General features: G+C 29.9%; 1 protein-coding gene across 6 annotated transcripts in view; it reads right to left on the minus strand.

Annotated features, from left to right (window-relative positions):
• The window catches only part of LOC145690290 (protein turtle-like), a 614,494-nt gene that overhangs the window by 32,445 nt on the left and 561,474 nt on the right, over nt 1-20,575 (minus strand). For all 6 annotated transcript variants that reach the window (XM_081765062.1, XM_081765061.1, XM_081765059.1 and 3 more), the window contains exons 14-15: nt 19,070-19,297; nt 7,740-7,818 (exon numbers count right to left, since the gene is read on the minus strand). In XM_081765062.1, coding sequence (XP_081621188.1) covers nt 7,740-7,818; nt 19,070-19,297 — 307 coding nt within the window. The remainder of the gene's footprint in view (nt 1-7,739; nt 7,819-19,069; nt 19,298-20,575) is intronic.

Raw genomic sequence — 20,575 nt, forward strand, 5'->3', positions numbered from 1 at the left:
TATGCAACTTTTAACGTAATATTGTGCAATTTAATTTATTCGTCCATGAACTAAAATTAGTACACTTTATTTAACTCGTAATTATTCACTAATTTCATCTACAGCAATCATTTACGAAAGTTTTATTGTAATACATTAGAAAACATAAATTGTCATATTAAAAGTCATAAATTTGACATTACTTTAAATTTAAAAAAATTATTTGAAGAAAATACTGAAAAGAACGAAATAATGTTAGATGGTTGGTTATTATACGTAAACTGTTCCTAGTAAGATATTTTGTTGGGTACGTATCGACTTGCATAAGATCAATTGTACCCAACTAATACTATAACTGCTATATTTATTATAAGTGCCTATTAAATGACTATTCCGTAAAATCATACTGAGAAAGTTAGACGATTAACAAACTTCCAGATGCTTCAGCTCGCTTCACGAAAACAATTTTAAAAACGGATAGCAGGACGTTTATTTCAATTTCAATCAATTTCAAAACTGAAATAAAATAATATATCTAAATCTTATTTGTGTTTGGTGGTTTTATTCTGTTTTATAGTTTTACGTTATGAATTATGAACGTACTAACGAAGTTCGCTGAATCATCGAGATATATTTCTTACAGTATTAAGAAATTCTAATACTATGTTAATTTCTTATATTATTTAGAACAACTTTCCTTTAGTTTAGATAGACTTCACGTAATTGAAGATCCTGGCATAGATTTAACATGTACACACTATTAACTAGAAAGTACTGTCGTAGTGATAGTCATTCACTCAATCTAAATATGGTTAACTCATTAAGAAATCCTACTATTATCTTCATTTCTTATATTATTTAGAACAATCATCTTATCCGTTAGACAGACTTCATGTAATTAAAGATCCTTGCATGGATTTAACTTGTACATACTATTAACTAGAAAGTACTGTCGGAGTGATGATCATTCACTCAATCCAAATATGATTAACTCATAATTTTATATGTCAACGAAGAAGGATAAAATTTCCAAATATAACCCAAAAAGGTTAGTTATATTTATACTAATCACTAATAATCCAATATTTATAAGTATATTTACTAAAGAAAAATCAATTTTCATATTTTCGGGAAACAAAGTCAAATATTAGAAAAAAAACGTATATACATTAATTATCATTTATGATTTAACTATCGATTACTCTGAACTAGGAAATTTTCATTCAAATTTTACCTTTGTAACCATTCTTATTTTCAGAAAACCGGAATAATGCTAAGCAATAACTATCAACACTAATTAGTGTAAGATATTGTAAATTCTCACTGATATAAAAGGAAGTTAAATGGGTATATTCTCTAAATGTTTTGCAGATATTATATTTTAACAAGAGTAGAATAATTTTGAATGTAAGTTTGTACAATAATCAATAACAACATTACAATATTTCGTATTAGTTGGAAATAGGTCAGAGACAAATAAAGAACAAACCATTGGTCTGTAATATTAGAATACGAAATGTAACTGAAGTAAATAATCAAGCATGATGAACCGACAAGTTAAGATAAAAGTGTTTACATTATACAGAAATTGTTTGTGTGTGTATATATAACATAGAAGTTCTAAAATAATCTTTATTTACAGGAAAGAAGATAAAATGGGAAATAAAATAATTTCTTTTCTTTTGATGAGGTTTCACGGTAAAACTTGATAGCCGTCCTTGTAAGTTTTACAACGAGCTTTCGCGAAGTACTACAATTCATGAGGTGAGTAATCTCAGTAAATATGTCAGATAGAATGTATTCATCAAGAAAAATATCCGGAAGTAACGTGAAAACATGCTTGATATAATACTTATATAGATATGCGATTGGCTATGTACATATATGTGATATAAAACTAATAAATAGAGGACTGATGTTATGAAAAATGTTGAGTAACTGTCATAGAAGCTTGTATTGTTCTGTTTGCTGAAGTTTAGCGTTCCTTTCCAGCACCGAAACTATGTGAGACGTGGATATAAAATTTAAAGTAGAATCCATACCACGGTAATGTGATCAATTTTCAATGCTCTTTCACTAGAGATGAACAACGTTTTCTCTCTCTTTATTTTTTTTAAATCATTCATCAATTACGCCCATCGTTTCGAATTATTTTATTTTTATTGTTTCGTTATTAATGAACACCGCCATTAACTATGTCCTAATCTTTAACACAGAATTTTGTTTATTATATTGTATTAACTTATTGATTATTTTTCGATAAACAAAAAATATTCGTGATTTTGTGCCCTTTCGTTGCTCTTTCATATCAAAGTCCTATGGAAACTTTTATTACCGTAGTCTATTATTTCCTAATATCTATTTCAACGTCATTTATAATACGATGTGATACATGTAGTTTATTTTTGGGAAACTTCATTTGAATCTAACTCAAGAATGTTTACATGTTGCCTTTTAATATTTTGCATGGTAAGTGGGTTCCCCAGACATATCAACTAAGCCTACTCTGTATTTTGACTCTGAAGCAGTACTTTGCGACTTAACTAACAAATGTGAAAATATCAATTGGAAGTAAAGGAAATAGACTATAAGCAAAGTAATGAAAAAATGGGAAAGACTGTAATTAGCATGGTCCTTCCAAAAGGTATTTCAGTTACATAAAAATTTTCGTTTCTCTTTATCTTACAAGTCTATAATATGTAGTACGAAATAAAAGATTGAATTTAATTGAAATTGATATAGAATGTAAGTATATTATATACAGGGTATTTACATGATTGGTTAGAACAACCATACGCACTAAAAAGTGATACTTAGTTTTCCATTCCCAAACAGGATCCTTGACAGAATGTTCAAAGAATAGCAGGAAGAGGAAAGAACACCAGAAAGAAAGTTTCTGTTGTATGTGACTGTCCTCCAGCTTCAATATTTCTTCCTCTCGTTCCTTCTTCGCTTTATTTTATATTCTGTTAACGATAATGTTCAAAGCTTCAAAGTTAAGCGTTGCTATTCACTGTCATTAGTTTGTGTTTTAAAGCATTACATAAGTACCTTTGATTTTTAATTTATGTATATATCGGGAGTATTAAAAGTCTGGAGCTATAGACCAACTTCATTATGCCTAAAGATAGGAAAGACTGGAAAAGAGGAAAGTTTGTTGGATATAGATGATTTTCTATCTAAAATGATGTAATTTTTCCAATCGTATCATCCGTTTGGGCTCCACCTAGGTACTGCGCCCTACGTTAAATCAAACAGTTCAGCAGACTGATCCAATGGGTCCTCACAATACAACAATAAAAGTATTGTTGGAAAATTGTTTTGAAGTGCTTTAGCTTCCCTCACATAACAATGTGCACGTTTTCTGTCATTTTTGTGTACCTTTACATTATAATAACCTTCTGAATTGGAAACGCTGGTAATTTTTTCTTATAATATAGGCGCCTTACTAGTGTGGAGGTCAAACTGGTGGTGCGATTGATATAATTTCAGCATTTTAGATTGTAAACTACCAATTACCAACAACTTTAATCTCTTTTTCCATTTTTAAGTATCCTAACTCAATCTCAACTCACAACGGAGTAGTCCTATGGCCCCGGACTTTGAATAATACACCTTTTATATATATACGTTTATAAGGTTCCGAAGAAACGTTTAGCAGTAGCATTTGGGAAGAAACTTTGAATAGTTGATTGATCCTATGACTTTACGTACAAAATATATCAAGATCAGCGGAAATTGTAAAATAAAGAATGTTTTCTTTTTTTTTTTTTTTTTTTTCTGTTCTGACTTCACAAACTTATTATCAATATTGTAACGAAAGTAAAGCGTGAAATTATAAATAAAACGAATCTTGAAATAGTTAATTTTAAAGAGATTGCTGCAAAATTCAGATCCTTAGTGCGAATAATCTAAATAAGTTAACTTGAAAGTTCTATATTCACTAAAATTTTCTATTTAAAAATTGTAATATAAGTATTATTTAACATTATACAACATTTATAAAGCACAACATTTATAAATAATAATGTACAAAATTGTGATACGTCTTGGTTGGTTTGCTAATAAGCGAACTTGAAAAATTATCCTCATAAACTTCTATTTGTTTACAATTTTTAAGAAACTTATCAAAAATTATGTGATTATGAAACACAAAATGAATATCACATGAATCCGATAAATCAATTTTGAATATTAATTTCTAAGATCGCACACATTTTCGCTCTCATTTCGAAGGATTATTTTAGTTTCTACTTTTAGAAAATTCATTCTCAGTAATCGAATATGATTTTCTTACTGTTCTTCGAGAACGTGAGTGTGAGTTTTGTAAGGCATGTTCGGAAGGTAACCTCCGATTCGTCACTGTGCGTGAAGTACTAAGGGCAGTGCTGCCATCTTTGCACGGACATGCGCGGTAGATCAGTCTGCATCCAGTGGTGGTAGAGTGAAGGTTGTCTGATCACTAGTTCCACTTTTGTAGCGTCTCAAAATGTGTGCTGCAATAGAAAACTCCACCAAGTGCAAAGTGCGAACTAATATACGTTTTCTTACGGCAAAACAATATTCGGGAGCAGCTATTCATCAGGATCTTTATGCCGTGTGTATGGACCAAATGTGATGAGTGAAGGAGTTGTTTGTGAATGGGTTCGTTCATTTAAAAGTGGACGAACAAACATTCATGACGAAAAGAGAAGTGGCAGACCATCAGTGGTCTCTGATGAACTTGTTCAGAAAACTAATGAAAAGTGCGTGAAAATTGATATTTCACAATCTTGGAGCTTTCCGGTGAATTTCCACAAATTTCCAGGACTGTGTTATATGATGTAGTGACACAGAGGGTAGGCTACAGGAAGTAGGCACAGGTGGAATAATTTTATGCTAATGGAATTTATAAGCTAGTGCAGAGAAAGGATAAGTGCTGGAATGTTATGGAAACCATGTTGAAAAATAGAGCAAAGACGTAGCTTTCAGACGTATAAAATAAATTCTTATTTACTTTGGTGTTTCTTTTCTAACCAATCGGAGGTTATTCTCTGAACGGCGCTTGTATAATTATCAATTATAATTATTAAGAAATAGTTTTAAAACAAAAGTAATTCTCAAGTTTTACCGTGAGTATCACAACATATTTTTTTTAGAAAGAAGAATCTGAACACACAATCTGAGAAATGTGATTTAGAAATTGATTTTTAAAAAGTCACGGACAAACCAAGTCTGGCACTAGAAATGTTACTAACTCCTTAGTAATGTAGAACCATTTTAAAAGTTTAATAAATTATATAAATGCAGATTCTATCGTTCGAAGACTTGTGAATAATAAAATAAAAGACTTTGTGTTTAAAATTTATTTTGTTGAGTTCTTGTAGTAAATTCAGGAACTCTATATGTTTAAACACAAAGTAAATATATTCTTTGTAATCACAAGAATTTAAACAATAGTTCTTGCAGTTATAAAAAGAAAAAAAATCAAAATTAAAAATGAAACCATTCGGACAAGACTATGTGCAAATAAAAATCATTACAACTACTTTTCTATAGGTTTCATCATTACTCATTTTATTAACATTCTACAATGTTTACAATTTAGCTGAATAATTATGGTTAAAATATTTCAAAACTACTGCAACTTTGAGCTTTATTATAGATTTTCTTTTACGATAAAGAATCAGTAATCACCCTAAGTTGGAAGAAATGCACCATGATTAAAAGTAAACTCAATGAAACACATATAATAGTTTCAAATACCTATATATACAGTATATCATATTTTGATTTCATAATTAAAATGAAATAAAATTAAGTCCTAATCCAAGAAAAACTCCCAATGATATGAACATTATGATAGTATTTAATTGAGTTGATATTGAGTTTAAAGTCCCTTTCAGCAGCAAGGCTATATGAGACGAGATCTACTGATTAACGTGGAATCCAAACCACATGAGCTCCCACCGGGAATAGAAGCTGGGTCTCCCACGCCAAAGGCGCGTATTCTAACTGTTTAGCCACGAATGAGCTTCAGAATAGTATTTAAATTAATATTTTACTTCTAAGAACGCAGATAACATACTACATTATGCAGAGTTTTTTTTATGTAAAATAAATGTAAGCTGAAAATATATTTCATAAGAAAATAGTTACTATGGAGAATACTTCAAATGTTTGAGAAACAAGAATAAATATGTTAGTAAAGTATGAATAGCCCTTAATGCTATTTTCAATTACATGTATAATACTTCAATCTTCTGACTGTTTCTACAGCAAATGTCATCTGTATATTACATGGTGGTAATTTAAAAACCTTTGCGACATAATTCTAACTGTATAAGTGCCATTTATCTTTAGTTTTAATAAAAAAAAACATTTAGAAAATTTAAATCTTCGATCGGTGTATATTGGCAATTAGGCTTACGAATATTTAGATAAAGGAAGCAGAGACACCAAATTGTTTGAGAGGCAAAGTGTTTAGGATGTATAGTATTTCCATTGCTCCATCATACTATTGATCAAAATAAAAGTAAAATTTTCTATTATAAATAATACTTAATCATCCATTTTTAGTTCGTTCCCCAGTATGAGAATATAATTTGCATTGCACTTTAACTTGTATATCTCTGAGGTGATATAGAGTTTATTTAATTTTTTTTTTTTTTTTTCATTTTTTTCTTTTTTTTCTTTTGGTCTGATGAAACCAATATGTTCAGTTAGTTGGCGAAATTGTCATACAATTATCAGTTTAAATAAATGTTGGTTTGTTCAATATTTGTTTTTCTAGTTAAAGCTCTTTATTAGGATTTTTAAAAATCCTCATTATTGTTTGAGTGATTTCATGTGAATAAAATAAACTTATAAGTTTATAATGAAATAATAATTTTTGTGTTCGATGAATATTTATTTATTTATTTATTTAAACGTATTGCTAAACCGCACGAGGCAAAGTAACCAACATTTCAGTTCATAGTATCAACCTGAATTTTAGTTTATACACTATTTGTGGAAATTTCTTCTTAATCTGTTATTTTTATTTTTGTTTATATATATGTTTATTTATTCATCTGCTATAACTGGGTTCAGTATCACTGGGAAATGGTATGCAACCTGATAGCCATTCTTTGATAAATAATAGGCTCGAACTTAGATTACCCTGAAAATAATCTGCTTGTACAGTCCGCAGCAAAAAACCTGCAACATGAGCATGTAAGTTTATTGCGAAACGACGAAGTCTTTTGCTCCAAAATAAGTGTGCAGGGGAGGACGCCTAGGTTTCTCCTGGCGTGATTCATACCACTTAGACGTTATGTTGATTCCGTGCGCTGTTAGGCGTAGTTTCACAATAAACTTAAATACTCAGGTTGCAGGTTTTTTTGCTGTGGGCTGTACATGAGAGTATTAATAGTTCTTATAGTCAGAAAAATAAAATAGTATCACATTAATTTATTTACTTATTAATATTGTATTTTCTGTATTATGACAAAGTTAAGCTTATTAGAACATTTCTCCTTCCTCTCAACCATGAAAATATATGGTACAGAATATATTAATATGAAACTAAAACATTGTTATGCAACTGTATATAAAAGTTGAATTTATAACATTCAGTAAAGATATTTTTAATTCAATGTAAATTATTTTTTTAAAAAAATTAGTGTTAAATTTGTAATTACATTTGAATTAGGCGAGTTTCAATTGGATTAGGACTTGTACTAAAACACAAATCAATCTGCATAACAAATACAAATAATATTAAATACTCATTCACTTACTTCAAAGGCACTTGACTGGCCCCTGGCGGTTGTCCACCGTTACGTGCATCTGTTATTCGACTGGTTACCATTGCATATGCTGGAAAATAAAACAACTTTAATTACTAGTGACATACATTAGAAATATTTTTCTTCCCTTTTCCATGCGTAATGTTACAAACTGAAATGAAATAAATTTAATTTATTAAACGTAACAAGTACTGGAAAAACATGCTAAAGCAAACATAAATAGGCCAACTATTATAAGAATATTGCTTCAGATATTCCATAAGATTTTTATCTACTAAAATCAACATGAGCTAAAATATTGCAAGTAGTATGTACAATGCTCAGTATAAGTGCATTCCCAATCCTATATTTTCTTTACTGATAAAATTAATTTTCCATTTTGAATACTGTTTTCAGTAACGTACAGAGAATACATCATGAAAACTGTATTCAATTTGATTGAACTCTACCTACGAAATGAACACGTAAGAGGGCGCGCATGTACTTTTGGTAGTGACTGCTTACAGTCATACTCAAAAATGAATTTCCTCTTAACAAAATTTTATTTTCTTTTAATTTTTTTTTTTTTTTTTTTTTTTTTTTTTACCTATAAGCCAATTTCATTATTATTCTTTATCTTTCTATCAGTAATGTAGAATGAAATTTTATATTCCAATGAACTGTCTAAATGATACGCCGACAATAAACACTGCATTTTGATTATTTGTTTTTTCGGCCTTCATGGTCTATCACATTGAAAGCACACGGTGAAACTAGCAGTGAAATTTTTAGAAGTAATTTTAAATTGAAAAACAATATTACAATTTATTAATTTTGATAATTTTTATACCTAACTGTAAACATTAAAATAAAACAGATAAGCTAAACAACAAACTTCTTTTCATTACCTAATCCACTGTTTATAATATAATATGGCTTTTAATATCTGATTTTTCTTTGTACTTGACATTATACCCACATGACATGAAATATTACAGTGTTTATAATACAGGTCTACATTTACTACCAGATTGGTACCTTTAATTTATCAATTGTGAAGAAAGTGTTATTTACCTCAGAAATGCAATCTAAATCAAATCCTTGGTTGTGTTTATTTCCATAATGTCTGAGATTTTATGTATTAAAAAATATATAAGTAATTATTGTTATTATTAAAGCATTACTGTGACTTAAAACATGCTTTGGAATCACAGCCTGTTTCTTCTAATTATTATGCACACTATTTTCAACTTTGTGACTTTTCTGGCTGTAAATTTTGAGCTTCTTTCAAAATTTCAGTTTAAATAATGAAATGAGAGTTTGTTCCATTTTTTACTTTCCTATTAGCATTAAAAAGAATAAAAAAATAAAAACGAAAATTCTTAAGAATCAAAAGTAAGTTGTCATTTCACTAAAAAAATAAAGGATGACGAGGTAGATTATCCAGTTTAAAACCAAAAATAGTTTAGTAAAAGTATTAATAGTGTCATTAATAACGGTATTGAAAATGTAACGTTTACATTTTGTTCCAGTGAATGATTGTATGCAATATAAGTATAAACTATAATTTCAGTTTGTCATGTGTTTTAGAAGCAACAGCTGTATTTTGTGTGGAAGCACAGAACAAGTATTCGAAGAGACGAAGTTATTTTTACACTGTTTCTCAGGTTTCTCTTTAAAACATCTATCTATTTGAAACACTGGCATGGTATAACAGTAAAGATTAAAGAAAGAAAGAAAAAAAAAAAGGTTCTGTGGACAAAATCTTTTGCCACTGTGATAGGTTTACAATATACCTACAATAGCAGTTAATTTATTTAATTTTGTAAATAGAATCCTTATTAGAATCTTCAAATATTTGAAGCTACTAGATGTTTCTCACACTGAGAGCGTGATATAAGTGTAATTTTACACTGAAACTAATATGTGGTTTTAGTGTTATCATATTTTTTCTTCGTTGGAAATGATGACACTTTAAACTTTGGAAGCCCGAATAACAAGTTATATGATTTTTAGACATTGATAGTAAGTTTGGTTGCATGATAAACGCAATTTGAAAACCAATTAAAGTAACCTGTCACAGATCGAACCTAAGACTTACAAGTACAGTGCGTTGTAGACACTATTTTAACTCTAGAATCTCCGACAGCAAACGAAAGTGATAGTTGAATAAAGAAATCGTTAAACGAATAATAATAATAATACGAAACTTTCTGTTCTTTAAAGAATACTGATTTTTATGAAAAAGGAAAGATTCATCACATGAAACTGGTTTCCTTTCGCATCTCTATCTCTTATGTACACTAAGTCTGCATCATATGGGATTAAAACACTATTTGATTCAATGTCACTCTCTCCCTTTCGAACTCAGTTTAGCTTCATTCCTAAAAGTTTTTTTTTTTTTTTTATTTTATATATATCAATCTTAAAAATTTCGCTATCAGATGTTACGTAGGTGCTCTTCACCCGTATCAAAAAATAACTCCAATATGGCGGTCGCCATGTGCGAGTCAGTTCACTCAGATATTACTGAAGAAAAACAAGGAAAAAATGTAAGAAGAAATTCACATTTGAGTTTTCTTCTGTCAATGAGTTAGGAATGAATCGATAAGTTTGATTAATGTTTACATATTTTTCATTACATATTTTTCTACATCAAGATAAGAGTCTTCAAATTAATCCAGTAATGTAAACGTATTGACGAATCAATATACAGGGACAAGTATGCACTTCTGCTGGCGAAAGTACAGCAAATCTCAAAAATCAGTAAATCAGTAAATCAGTAAATCTAAAAAAATAAATCAGCTACAATCATAGGAGCAAAGTTTAGAAAACGATAGAAAGCAATAAATATATAAATTTAATATAAACTATTTGGGCTAATGATGAGAACGTTCGAAATTACTGGACAAGAAGCAAGTTTTTCACTACCGAAAACAGGTTATGAACTGGAACATCAAAATATGCTCTTAAAGGCTTATCCCTGAAAAGATATCCAACTGTATTTACAGAATGGAAACAGTGTTTGAAAACAGAAAGTTAATGAACACCATCAAGGTTACTGCAGCAATATAATTCAAATTAAGGTCCTTAAATCAAATTCTTAATACGATGTGACCGAAAACCGATTATTTTATGATGATAAATATTCTTAGCAAATTTTTTTATAAATTTGCGTGTTATTCACATCCAGAACTAAAATATGAAAGAGGTTTGTTTATATGGATAATGTGCAATTCATTGAATCTTTGAAATAGCGCATTTTTGTGTTCATTTGTTTGTTTGTTTTCTTATCATCGAATGTGAATAAGTACACGTTCCTTATTTGTATTGAAAATATTCAAGTATCAATTTTTAATCACCAGCACTAGGATTAACATTACCCTGTTTATATAAAAATATTGATTCAATGAGTGAAAGTGACTTCTTTCTGCTAGGTGATATTATGAATATTCTGGTGAAAACATTGATTTAGAGGACCAATATGCTATATTTTAATAATATTACGGAAATATCATATCATATATCATACTCGTAGCAAATTAAAATAAAGCTACAGAAAGGAATTATATTGACAAGATCGAAAGAAAACTTCCTACTAATTTTTCATAATGTTAAGATACATATAAAAAATTACCGCAAATGGAAGGTTATTTCTTGAATTATTATAGAAACTTGTAAGATTCTACGCTTCTCAATAAGACAGAAGCTAAAGTTGCATTATTATGGAAGATCTTAAGTTTCTGTGTTATGACTGCCAAAACAATTTGTGTTTAAATACTGAAAAATGTGCTATTTTAAAGAAAGTTTGCATTACAAACTTTTATCAGCGCGCCATTGAACTTTTATTGTAGAATCTGTGTAAAGATGATTGAATACTTTTTGATATCATCTATACGGCAATGGAAAATTTAGAGAAGAAGAGAAATGTCATTACTAAGAAGTATATCTTCATATATTTAATTGACACCACTTGCAAAAAATATTCTATATTTTTTTTTTAAGTATTTTCTTCTGACATTTGTGAAACTTATATTGTTACATTATCATAATCTCGTTTCTTATTTCTCTTTATCATGTGCTTCTCTGATCATATTATTTTTCCTTCTTTTCACGTTTTGCTTTCATATTAGCGAAGAGCAATACTACTAGATGCATAAGTAGAGTTTCTAGAAGAAGTTTCTCACAATTTCTATTACAACCTACACTACAACAATCTTATTCTACGAATAATATTTTAGTTAATACTTTTAAAACAAAATGTCTATAAACAAGGATCTATATATTTTTTTAAAAAAATAAGATGTAAAGGTAACGTTAAAAAAGTACTTACGGAAACGGAGTACCAAATACAACACATCAATATATTAAGAAAATTTATTATACAAAGCAGGAAACAAAGAATTACTAGACTGTATTCAACAATACATAGTCCCATATTTCTTTATTTCTTTCTTCAGATACAGTAAAACACTCTCTATTGCATTTTAAAACATTAATTGTAGTCCGTTTTACCATTCTTTCCTGAATTAAAATACATATTTATTCTCAGAGGTCAAAATATATTCTATAATAAAATCTCTAAAGCAAGTAAGTATTTCTATTTTATGCTTTTATTTATTTCTATTTACTGGACTTTTGCCTGAAATCGTACTCGACACCAAGTACACAAAAATCAAACGCGTTAACCACGAAGAAGGGGGTATAATTTTATTATTGATCACATAAGTACAGTATAAGACCCTCATTGATATGTAAGTAATACTCGAATCTTCATCCAATTCAAATTCAAACAAATTTGATGAATTTGATTTAAAAATCAAGTAAAAGAGAATGAAAAACCAAGACCAGTCTCAATCAGTGCATGAACAGTCTTCTTTGAAACTTCCGGCCCATTCTTCATTTAGAAACACGTCATTCACGAATGAAATATTTTAATATAAGGCTAAGTCTAGAAAGTTGTAAGGGTGGAACATATTCGCAAAACAACTCTGTGCATTCTTTTGTTCACAAGACACATCTGTACTAGCTCATATCGTACAGATAGAACATTTATTATAAATAACACTTAGCCGGCCCGAATATATTTACAAAACCCGTTATCCATTTTGTTCTGGCAAGCTATGTACGAAAGCGAGTCATTAGCACCGTGTTCTTCACTAGTTAATTATAAGGAAGAATTTCAACTTACTGTAGCCGGTCCGTGCTTTCTCTAGTTCTAAGAAGCAGGAAATACAAAGAGAAAAATATTGAATAGATTAAGAAAGCATTATTTACAATAAAATACAGGAAAAAAGATCATTATTTGTAACCAGGAGTGGCGCCAAAGAAGAGCAAGGGTCTGCCATAGCTCTTAAATCAGTGATGTTTTGTTGCTCTGTTCTATAAATCGTGTTGATTTCTTGCATGTAATTGTTCAAAACATTTTATGCAAATATGTCCTAGGACTACACTTTCTTTGATTTTTGTTCACTTGTTTTGAATCAATATAAAATAATATTTGTCATGGAAATTACTCTTCATCTATTTTGAAGTATAGTTATAAAACATGCAGCTTTGTAAAATGAATGTGTAGGAAAGAAAATCGCTTCCGATGGCCATTGTAAAATACTATATTATCTGAAACATTCACGGTACTACATAACTAACTCTATGGCCTACGGGATCCGAAAGTTCAATGCTACATTCATAAAACGTCTCCATTGGCTTCTGTTCTTAGCTAAATGGATCGAGTTTCTACTTTATATAGCTATTTCTGCGAGATCCACCTTAAAATTGTCTCCCATCTCCGAATGTGTCTTCCTAACAGTCTTTTTCTGATTGGATTTTCAGTTAACACTTTGAAAGTGTTCCTTCTTTCTTCCATTCTGGCTACATGACCTACCCACTTAAACCTCCTAGATTTATTGACCCTAACAATATTAGCTAAACGGTATAAGTTGTGCAGTTCCTCGTAATGCAGTTTCCTCATTCCCCATTCTCATCATTTTCTCATGATACTACACTCAAGCTTTAAATATTGCTTTCACTTATAATATGTAAATAATTACAAATACTGAAATTTAAAACTTAAGTCAATTGCCATAAGTAGGCAATAAGTGTTTACTACCTCGTAGAGAAACGTTGACAATATGCTAAAAGTAACACTAACAACTTCCTTTTTTATTTTACCTATAAATTTTAATAAAGATATGTATTAATTTTCGGGAAAGGAAGAATTGAATAAAACAAAATATCTAATTTGTAGTACAGCTACAAGTATACTACATTTCATTTTATATACAGTATAACAAAAAATGATATGAAAAGTCTATCTGCAATGAAGGTAATTCGGAAGAAAATTTGAATCAAGTTCTTGCCAGTTTGTTTGAAGATGTTCTGAAAACGAATGCTTCGAAATGGTGGAAACTAAATTGGGAATACTATATACTCATTTAGACACATTTTTGACGAAATTAAAAAAAAAGAAAAAAAACTTTTCAAAACAAGGTTCCTAAGGCACTTTTCGGAAGAAAAATGTAAACAAAGATTACGGACTTCAATTAGTTTGGGTCCATAGTTTACATATTTACGTGATAGTAATTTAAGTCTTCTGTAGTTGTAATTGAGAAATTTTATTTTCATTTTCATGTGCAGTTTTCTTTCCTTCCGAAATTGACCTTTTAATGTTTTCTTAATCTTTGGGATCAGATGTTCAACGATTATTAATTTTACAGTAGAAGTGAATGAATGAGGATATATCTTTATTTTGTAGACACAACCAACTTTCATTGTAATTTCTACCAAAAACATTCCTGTTTGCATAAACTCTATTGCGAAATCCGACAGATTTCACTCCATTCATATAGAAACCGTAAAGGTCAATTTAGCAAGAAGTAGAGATAGAAGTGTTCCCTTCTGAAAATAAACTCCTTAATTTAATTACATTCAATCTTTGAAAATGGATTTATTACGTAGCATTACATCTTGACTATTAAGCTAATTTCTTTTCTCTCAATTACACGATGTTAGAAAAGAACAATATTGGAAAACTTAAAAGAGAAACTGAGTAGACGCTAGTCTAGAAAAAAAAATCACATTCTGAGAATTGTAGTAAAAGGAAGAAGAAGATGAAATCATTGAATTTATGATTTTAGGGAGAACAATCCTTACAACGCGATGAAAATTTTAGTGAGAGATAGTTTAGAGAAACTCTGAATTAGAAGAAAAATCTGATGGCAGAGTACTCATTATGATCACGATGATGATTATGATAATTCTGTCGAACATAATTAGTCCCTGGCATTAGGTGATTAAACTTAAACTTTTAATTAAATACTGTAAAAGATGAACAAATAGTTGGTGTCAAGTTCCGTACAAGGATGGAAACAGATGAAGTCGATTTGAGTGTACAAGGAACTAAACTAACGAATAATATTTGAAACTAAATTTTCACTTTGTAAATTCATGAACTGTACTGAAAATTTCTATAAAAATTTCTTGTACTATTTATTTTGTTTAATAATTGCCACTTAGTTACAAATATACTCAGGCACTATTTAAAGCAATTAGGAAGTATTATCAAAGTAATAAGTATTAATAGATCATTAAATAAAAGATTGGAGAGCATACTCAGTTAAATATTGAAGAGGATACTCAATTGATCTTTAACTTACAGAGTCTGAGTATTCTTTGTATGGATACCTTTTACTAATATTAAATTTAGTTTTATGTGATTTGATTCTTCGTCTTCAAAAAGTGTAATAATCTCCTGTCAGTTGGAGAGATGGCGCCACTCCTGTCAATAACACAACATTCTTAAACATAAAAATATATTTATCATTAAAAAATATATTTATTTGCAAAAGGAAACAAAAGATAATAATACAAACTAATATAACTATAGAAATAGAAGAAAGAGCAAATAAAGATAAGCAAATTAAGATGGCGGAGCGGTCTTGTAAAGTTCGTAAACTTGAAAGTTATTCGAAGAAAATTGCGAAGCTTTCTGCGTTTAAGAAAAAAGCGATTGGCACGAAAATTCGTAGTTCGATCTTAATTGCATTTCTCCTCGAATTAGTTTTCCGGATTACTGATATTTTCGTATGCATATAGACATATACGTTCTTTTTTTATACAAAGACTATTCCTTCATTTTGTGTAATTCTGAGAATACGACGAATTTTCGAACCATGAAGTGGACGGTATTGTAAATAAAATAACTACATAAGCAGGCGTACTAGCTGGTTAGCTTGGTTAATAGGGAAATAAAATGGTAAAAGGTTAGACAAAAGCTTGATGCGAAAAGCCACTAAGTGCCCTGCTAATAAAGGATCTTCACGTACATCTTGAATGATGTAAAAAAAACTTTAAAGTATCACATATTTACAATAACTATACAAAATATACACAATATGCAATAGTTGACAAAAAATTTCATGTGGAAAAACTTGTTTTATTAATTATGATTAGCTAGTAGTACTAAATATTAGACTCAATTCATATGTTGATGAAACTAGAAATAATTCTGGAAGAAAACATTTCACTTATTTATTCTACATACTTTGAACTTAATAGCAAAAGAAATTTACAAACGACAAACATTCCCATCATATTTATTTACTATTCATTATCAACTATTCATTAATCAATTTAAAAATTCGATAACGTGTTAACCTTTATCTATCTTTATCAAAATCAAGATTCCAGTAAATAAATTGCTTATTGTTTGAGAAAATTATACAAATAGATGAATTTATTTTCCATATTCGCCTGTTGTTTAACAAAAGAAAAAAGTTTGCTGTTGAGAACGCTACTACTTAAAAGTTGTCTTTGCGACCTAACAAGCTTTTAGCTCCATAAATATAGTAGCCCAATTAATAACAGCTTCCATTATAATGGACATCGTACAGGGCAATATTATTTGTGGTATTCTTGACGGAAATAATGATGCTCATCAGTTTCTGTATTGTCTGTTAAACGGTTCTTCTGCAGGTAATAAGGTACATAACAGTAATTGTTGACTGTGACAAATATGCTCAATGATAAGTAAGTCCTATTTATTCTTAATTAGAAATGCATATGGAATTTATATATATATATATATATATATATATATATATATATATATATATATATATATATATATATATATATATATATATATAAACTTTTCATGAGAGTAAAGAAGCTTTAAAAGAAAGGTAGTAACTTCAAATTTTCTACTTCTGTTATTTTGTTTTAAAATATCATTTTTATATCATATATGTATGTATGTATACAGACTTTATACTAGTCAATAGAGTTTTTAGTTTTCTTTCCCGAATATGTATATAACTAAAAAATAGCAACTTTTTTAGTTATATCCTTTTAACCTGAAAGTAATGATATAATCTCTTTAGAAATCATTCATTAACCTATCGCCATTCATTAAGTTACATTGTAAACACATTCGGCACATTATTCAGGACTATGCACAGAAATATATAATTAGTAGGCAATCTTCTACCACCAGCACCACCATACGTGTTACTGTGAACAATAGTTTACGTTCTTTCTTCTCTTTTATATAGAATTTGTATCGTACGAAATTCAGACCTCGTGCATGAGCGTCGTAGGGCACCGATCCTGGGGGGCCTAGGGAGGCCTAGCTTCACAGTTTGCTTGGATACCCCAGGATCTGGATATATTCGCTTGGATCATTGTTTGAATATCTAACCATGAAACACACATATAGCTGAATGACTCCTTCCCAAAGTTGTATGAAAATTGGCGCCGCTGGAATCATTCCCACCCCTTCTTCTTCTATTCTAGATCATATATCTAAAATCATTTAAATAAGTTATTAATTATTTTCGATGAAAAGTCCATACGCCAAATTTCATGACTAGCCTTAAGTGTTTCCAAGATATGGATATCTTATAATAATTACAACCCTCGCCCCTTTTTCTTCTCACCTCTTTTCTTCCCTTTTAGAACAAATATGAAAGAATGCTGAGACACGTGTCTTCTTATTTTAAATGAGGAATATAAATATCAAATTTTATGTCTCTAATTTTTCCTAGTTATGAACTCCTATGCTAATAATTATGATCCCTGCCCCATTTTATCACCCTCTTTTCTCCTTTTCTATAAACAAATATGAAAAATTCAAAAAAAAAAAAAAAAAAACGCTGAAACACGTGTCTAATTATTTTAAATGAGAAACCCAAATACCAAGTTTCATCTTTCAAACCTTAAGAAATTCCGAGATATGGCCAAGTTATTGTAATAGTTCCCAGATAAGGACATTTTAATATAATTATTGCCACCCTATCTCCTTCCCTTCCTTGCCGAATTTCAAAAAATTCTCCCTTATTGGTACCTTACATCATAAATCCTATGCGCTGTCCAAAGTTTTCAAATTTCTGTAGCTGAACATTCGTCAGTCAGTCAGAATTTCTTCTTTTATATATAGATATTAGTTATAATAACTATTGTTGAAACATTTATTTAGCTAAAATATAGAAATTTGACTGTACTTTCCTTCTCACCCATTTCTCTTCCAATCTAGGTCAATTAAAAAAATAACATATGTTTAATTATTATAAATGAGAAGTCTAATCGGAAAATGTGGCGCGTATGAGAGCATCCATCCAGCAATCTCCAAAGCATTGTTACGGTCCGGCCAGGCATTTTTTTCTCAGTACAAAACTTGTTGTTCTAAAATTTGATACCCAAACTTGAATAGTTTTTCTATCCGGAACAGAATCATGTCAGCCAAGTCCGAATTGTATGAGAAATGCTCGCTGAGTAGTAATCGCAGAACCATAATTACGAATATACTCCTACATATCAAACGCACGATGCTCACCGCACCACGCAATTGCGACCATTGAAAATGACACGCATATCACTATCGATCGATACCCCATCCGCTGCCGTATCCCCACCACAACTCACACAGCACTCACTCCAGATACGAAATGTCTTTTTGCCGGACCCTGTATATATTGAAGAAAAATAGATTTGCGATTACTATAGAAATTATTGATTTAAACGTTATTTCTCTGTACCTTTATCTTGAAGTGTGCTTGTTCTTTTTTTTAAATTTAAGAATAGATTTTTTTTTCAATTGAAGTACAGTAATTATTTTTAAAGTTCACCCATTCTGCAGCAAATTAATAATTGGAAACTAATTCGAGATATTAGTGTTATAATGTGTATCAGGTATTTTAACACATCACTGAAAAACAATTCATAAAAATTAGATTTACTCATAACATCGTCACACATAAAACTTACCTTTGTTTGCTACGTTATACGTTACACACACATATGTATATAAAAATTAATTAACAAAATAATTTATAAACTGGACTTACCCTTTTGTTGTTTCCTTTGTCTTCTTTTGTTGCAAATTTTTACCGCACACACCGACAATATTATTGCCACTATAAAAAAGAGGATTCCACCGACTACACCAGCAGTGATCGCTTTGTGCTTCACCCTGGCTGGCACAGAATATTTAACTTCTTCGCTACTTTCGTAATTTTTTAAGGAATAAGCATACACCCTGAAATAATAAGTCTTCCCTCCCACCAGATTCTTCACTGTAAAAAAAAAAGAAAAAAAAATACTGTAGTTTTAATCACATTAACACATATCAATGAAATTGTTATAAAAAAGAAAGATATACTGATTTCGTCACAATTTATCATTTATATAAAAGGTCCTATCCGGATGCAATGATGTGAACAGACTCTGGGGGACAGGCTGAAATTCAGCTCAAATGTAGAAGAGACTATGTAGATTTTATTTGTCCTAAAATGGATGGAACATAGTCAAAAAGCACGAAATATTAACATTAATGTCAATGGAAAATCAATGAAAAATAAATAATTCCTCCGCTTATCTCAAAAACCAAAAGAGGGAGATGGTTGAAATTCAGCTCAAATGTAGAAGAGACTACGTAGATTCTATATTTGAAGAGCAAATTGTCATAAAATGGATGGAAAATAGTAAAAAAATCACTAAACATGAACATTAGTGTCAATGGAAAATCAATGAAAAATAAATAATTCCTCCGCTTATCTCAAAAACCAAAAGAAGGAGATGGTTGAAATTCAGCTCAAATGTAGAAGAGACTATGTAGATTCTATATTTGAAGAGCAAATTGTCATAAAATGGATGGAACATAGTAAAATATCACTAAACATCAACATTAATGTCAATGGAAAATCAATGAAAAATAAATAATTCCTCCGCTTATCTCAAAAACCAAAAGAAGGAGATGGTTGAAATTCATCTTAAATGTAGAAGAGACTACGTAGATTCTATATTTGAAGAGCAAATTGTCATAAAATGGATGGAACATTGTAAAAAATAACTAAACATGAACATTAGTGTCAATGGAAAATCAATGAAAATAAATAATTCCTCCGCGTATCTCAAAAACCAAAAGAGTGAGATGGTTGAAATTCAGCTCAAATGTAGAGGAGACTACGTAGATTTTATATTTGAAGAGCAAATCGTCATAAAATGGATGGAAAATAGTGAAAAATCACTAAACATGAACGTTAATGTCAATGGAAAATCAATGAAAAATTGAAGTCGTCGACATATCTCAAAAACTATAAGGAGATGGCTTATTGAAAGCTTATTGCAAAGACACAATGAAGAGCTTAAAAACGATGTATATTACGTAAGATAAATATGGATAGAACATTGTCAAAAGCCAAGTTGTTTAAGTAAAATCAACAATAATGATAAAGTATATGCATCTTCAGCCAATTGCCCGGAGCGCCTCATGCGGAGGTTACATGAAATATCTCACATCTGGATTTGGAATCACCAGACTCGATTTAGCACGCATTGTGATTTTTGAGCTG

Source organism: Thermobia domestica, chromosome 7 (assembly GCF_964235325.1).
Source record: "Thermobia domestica chromosome 7, izTheDome1.hap1.1, whole genome shotgun sequence".
Classification (NCBI taxonomy): Eukaryota; Metazoa; Arthropoda; class Insecta; order Zygentoma; family Lepismatidae; genus Thermobia; species Thermobia domestica.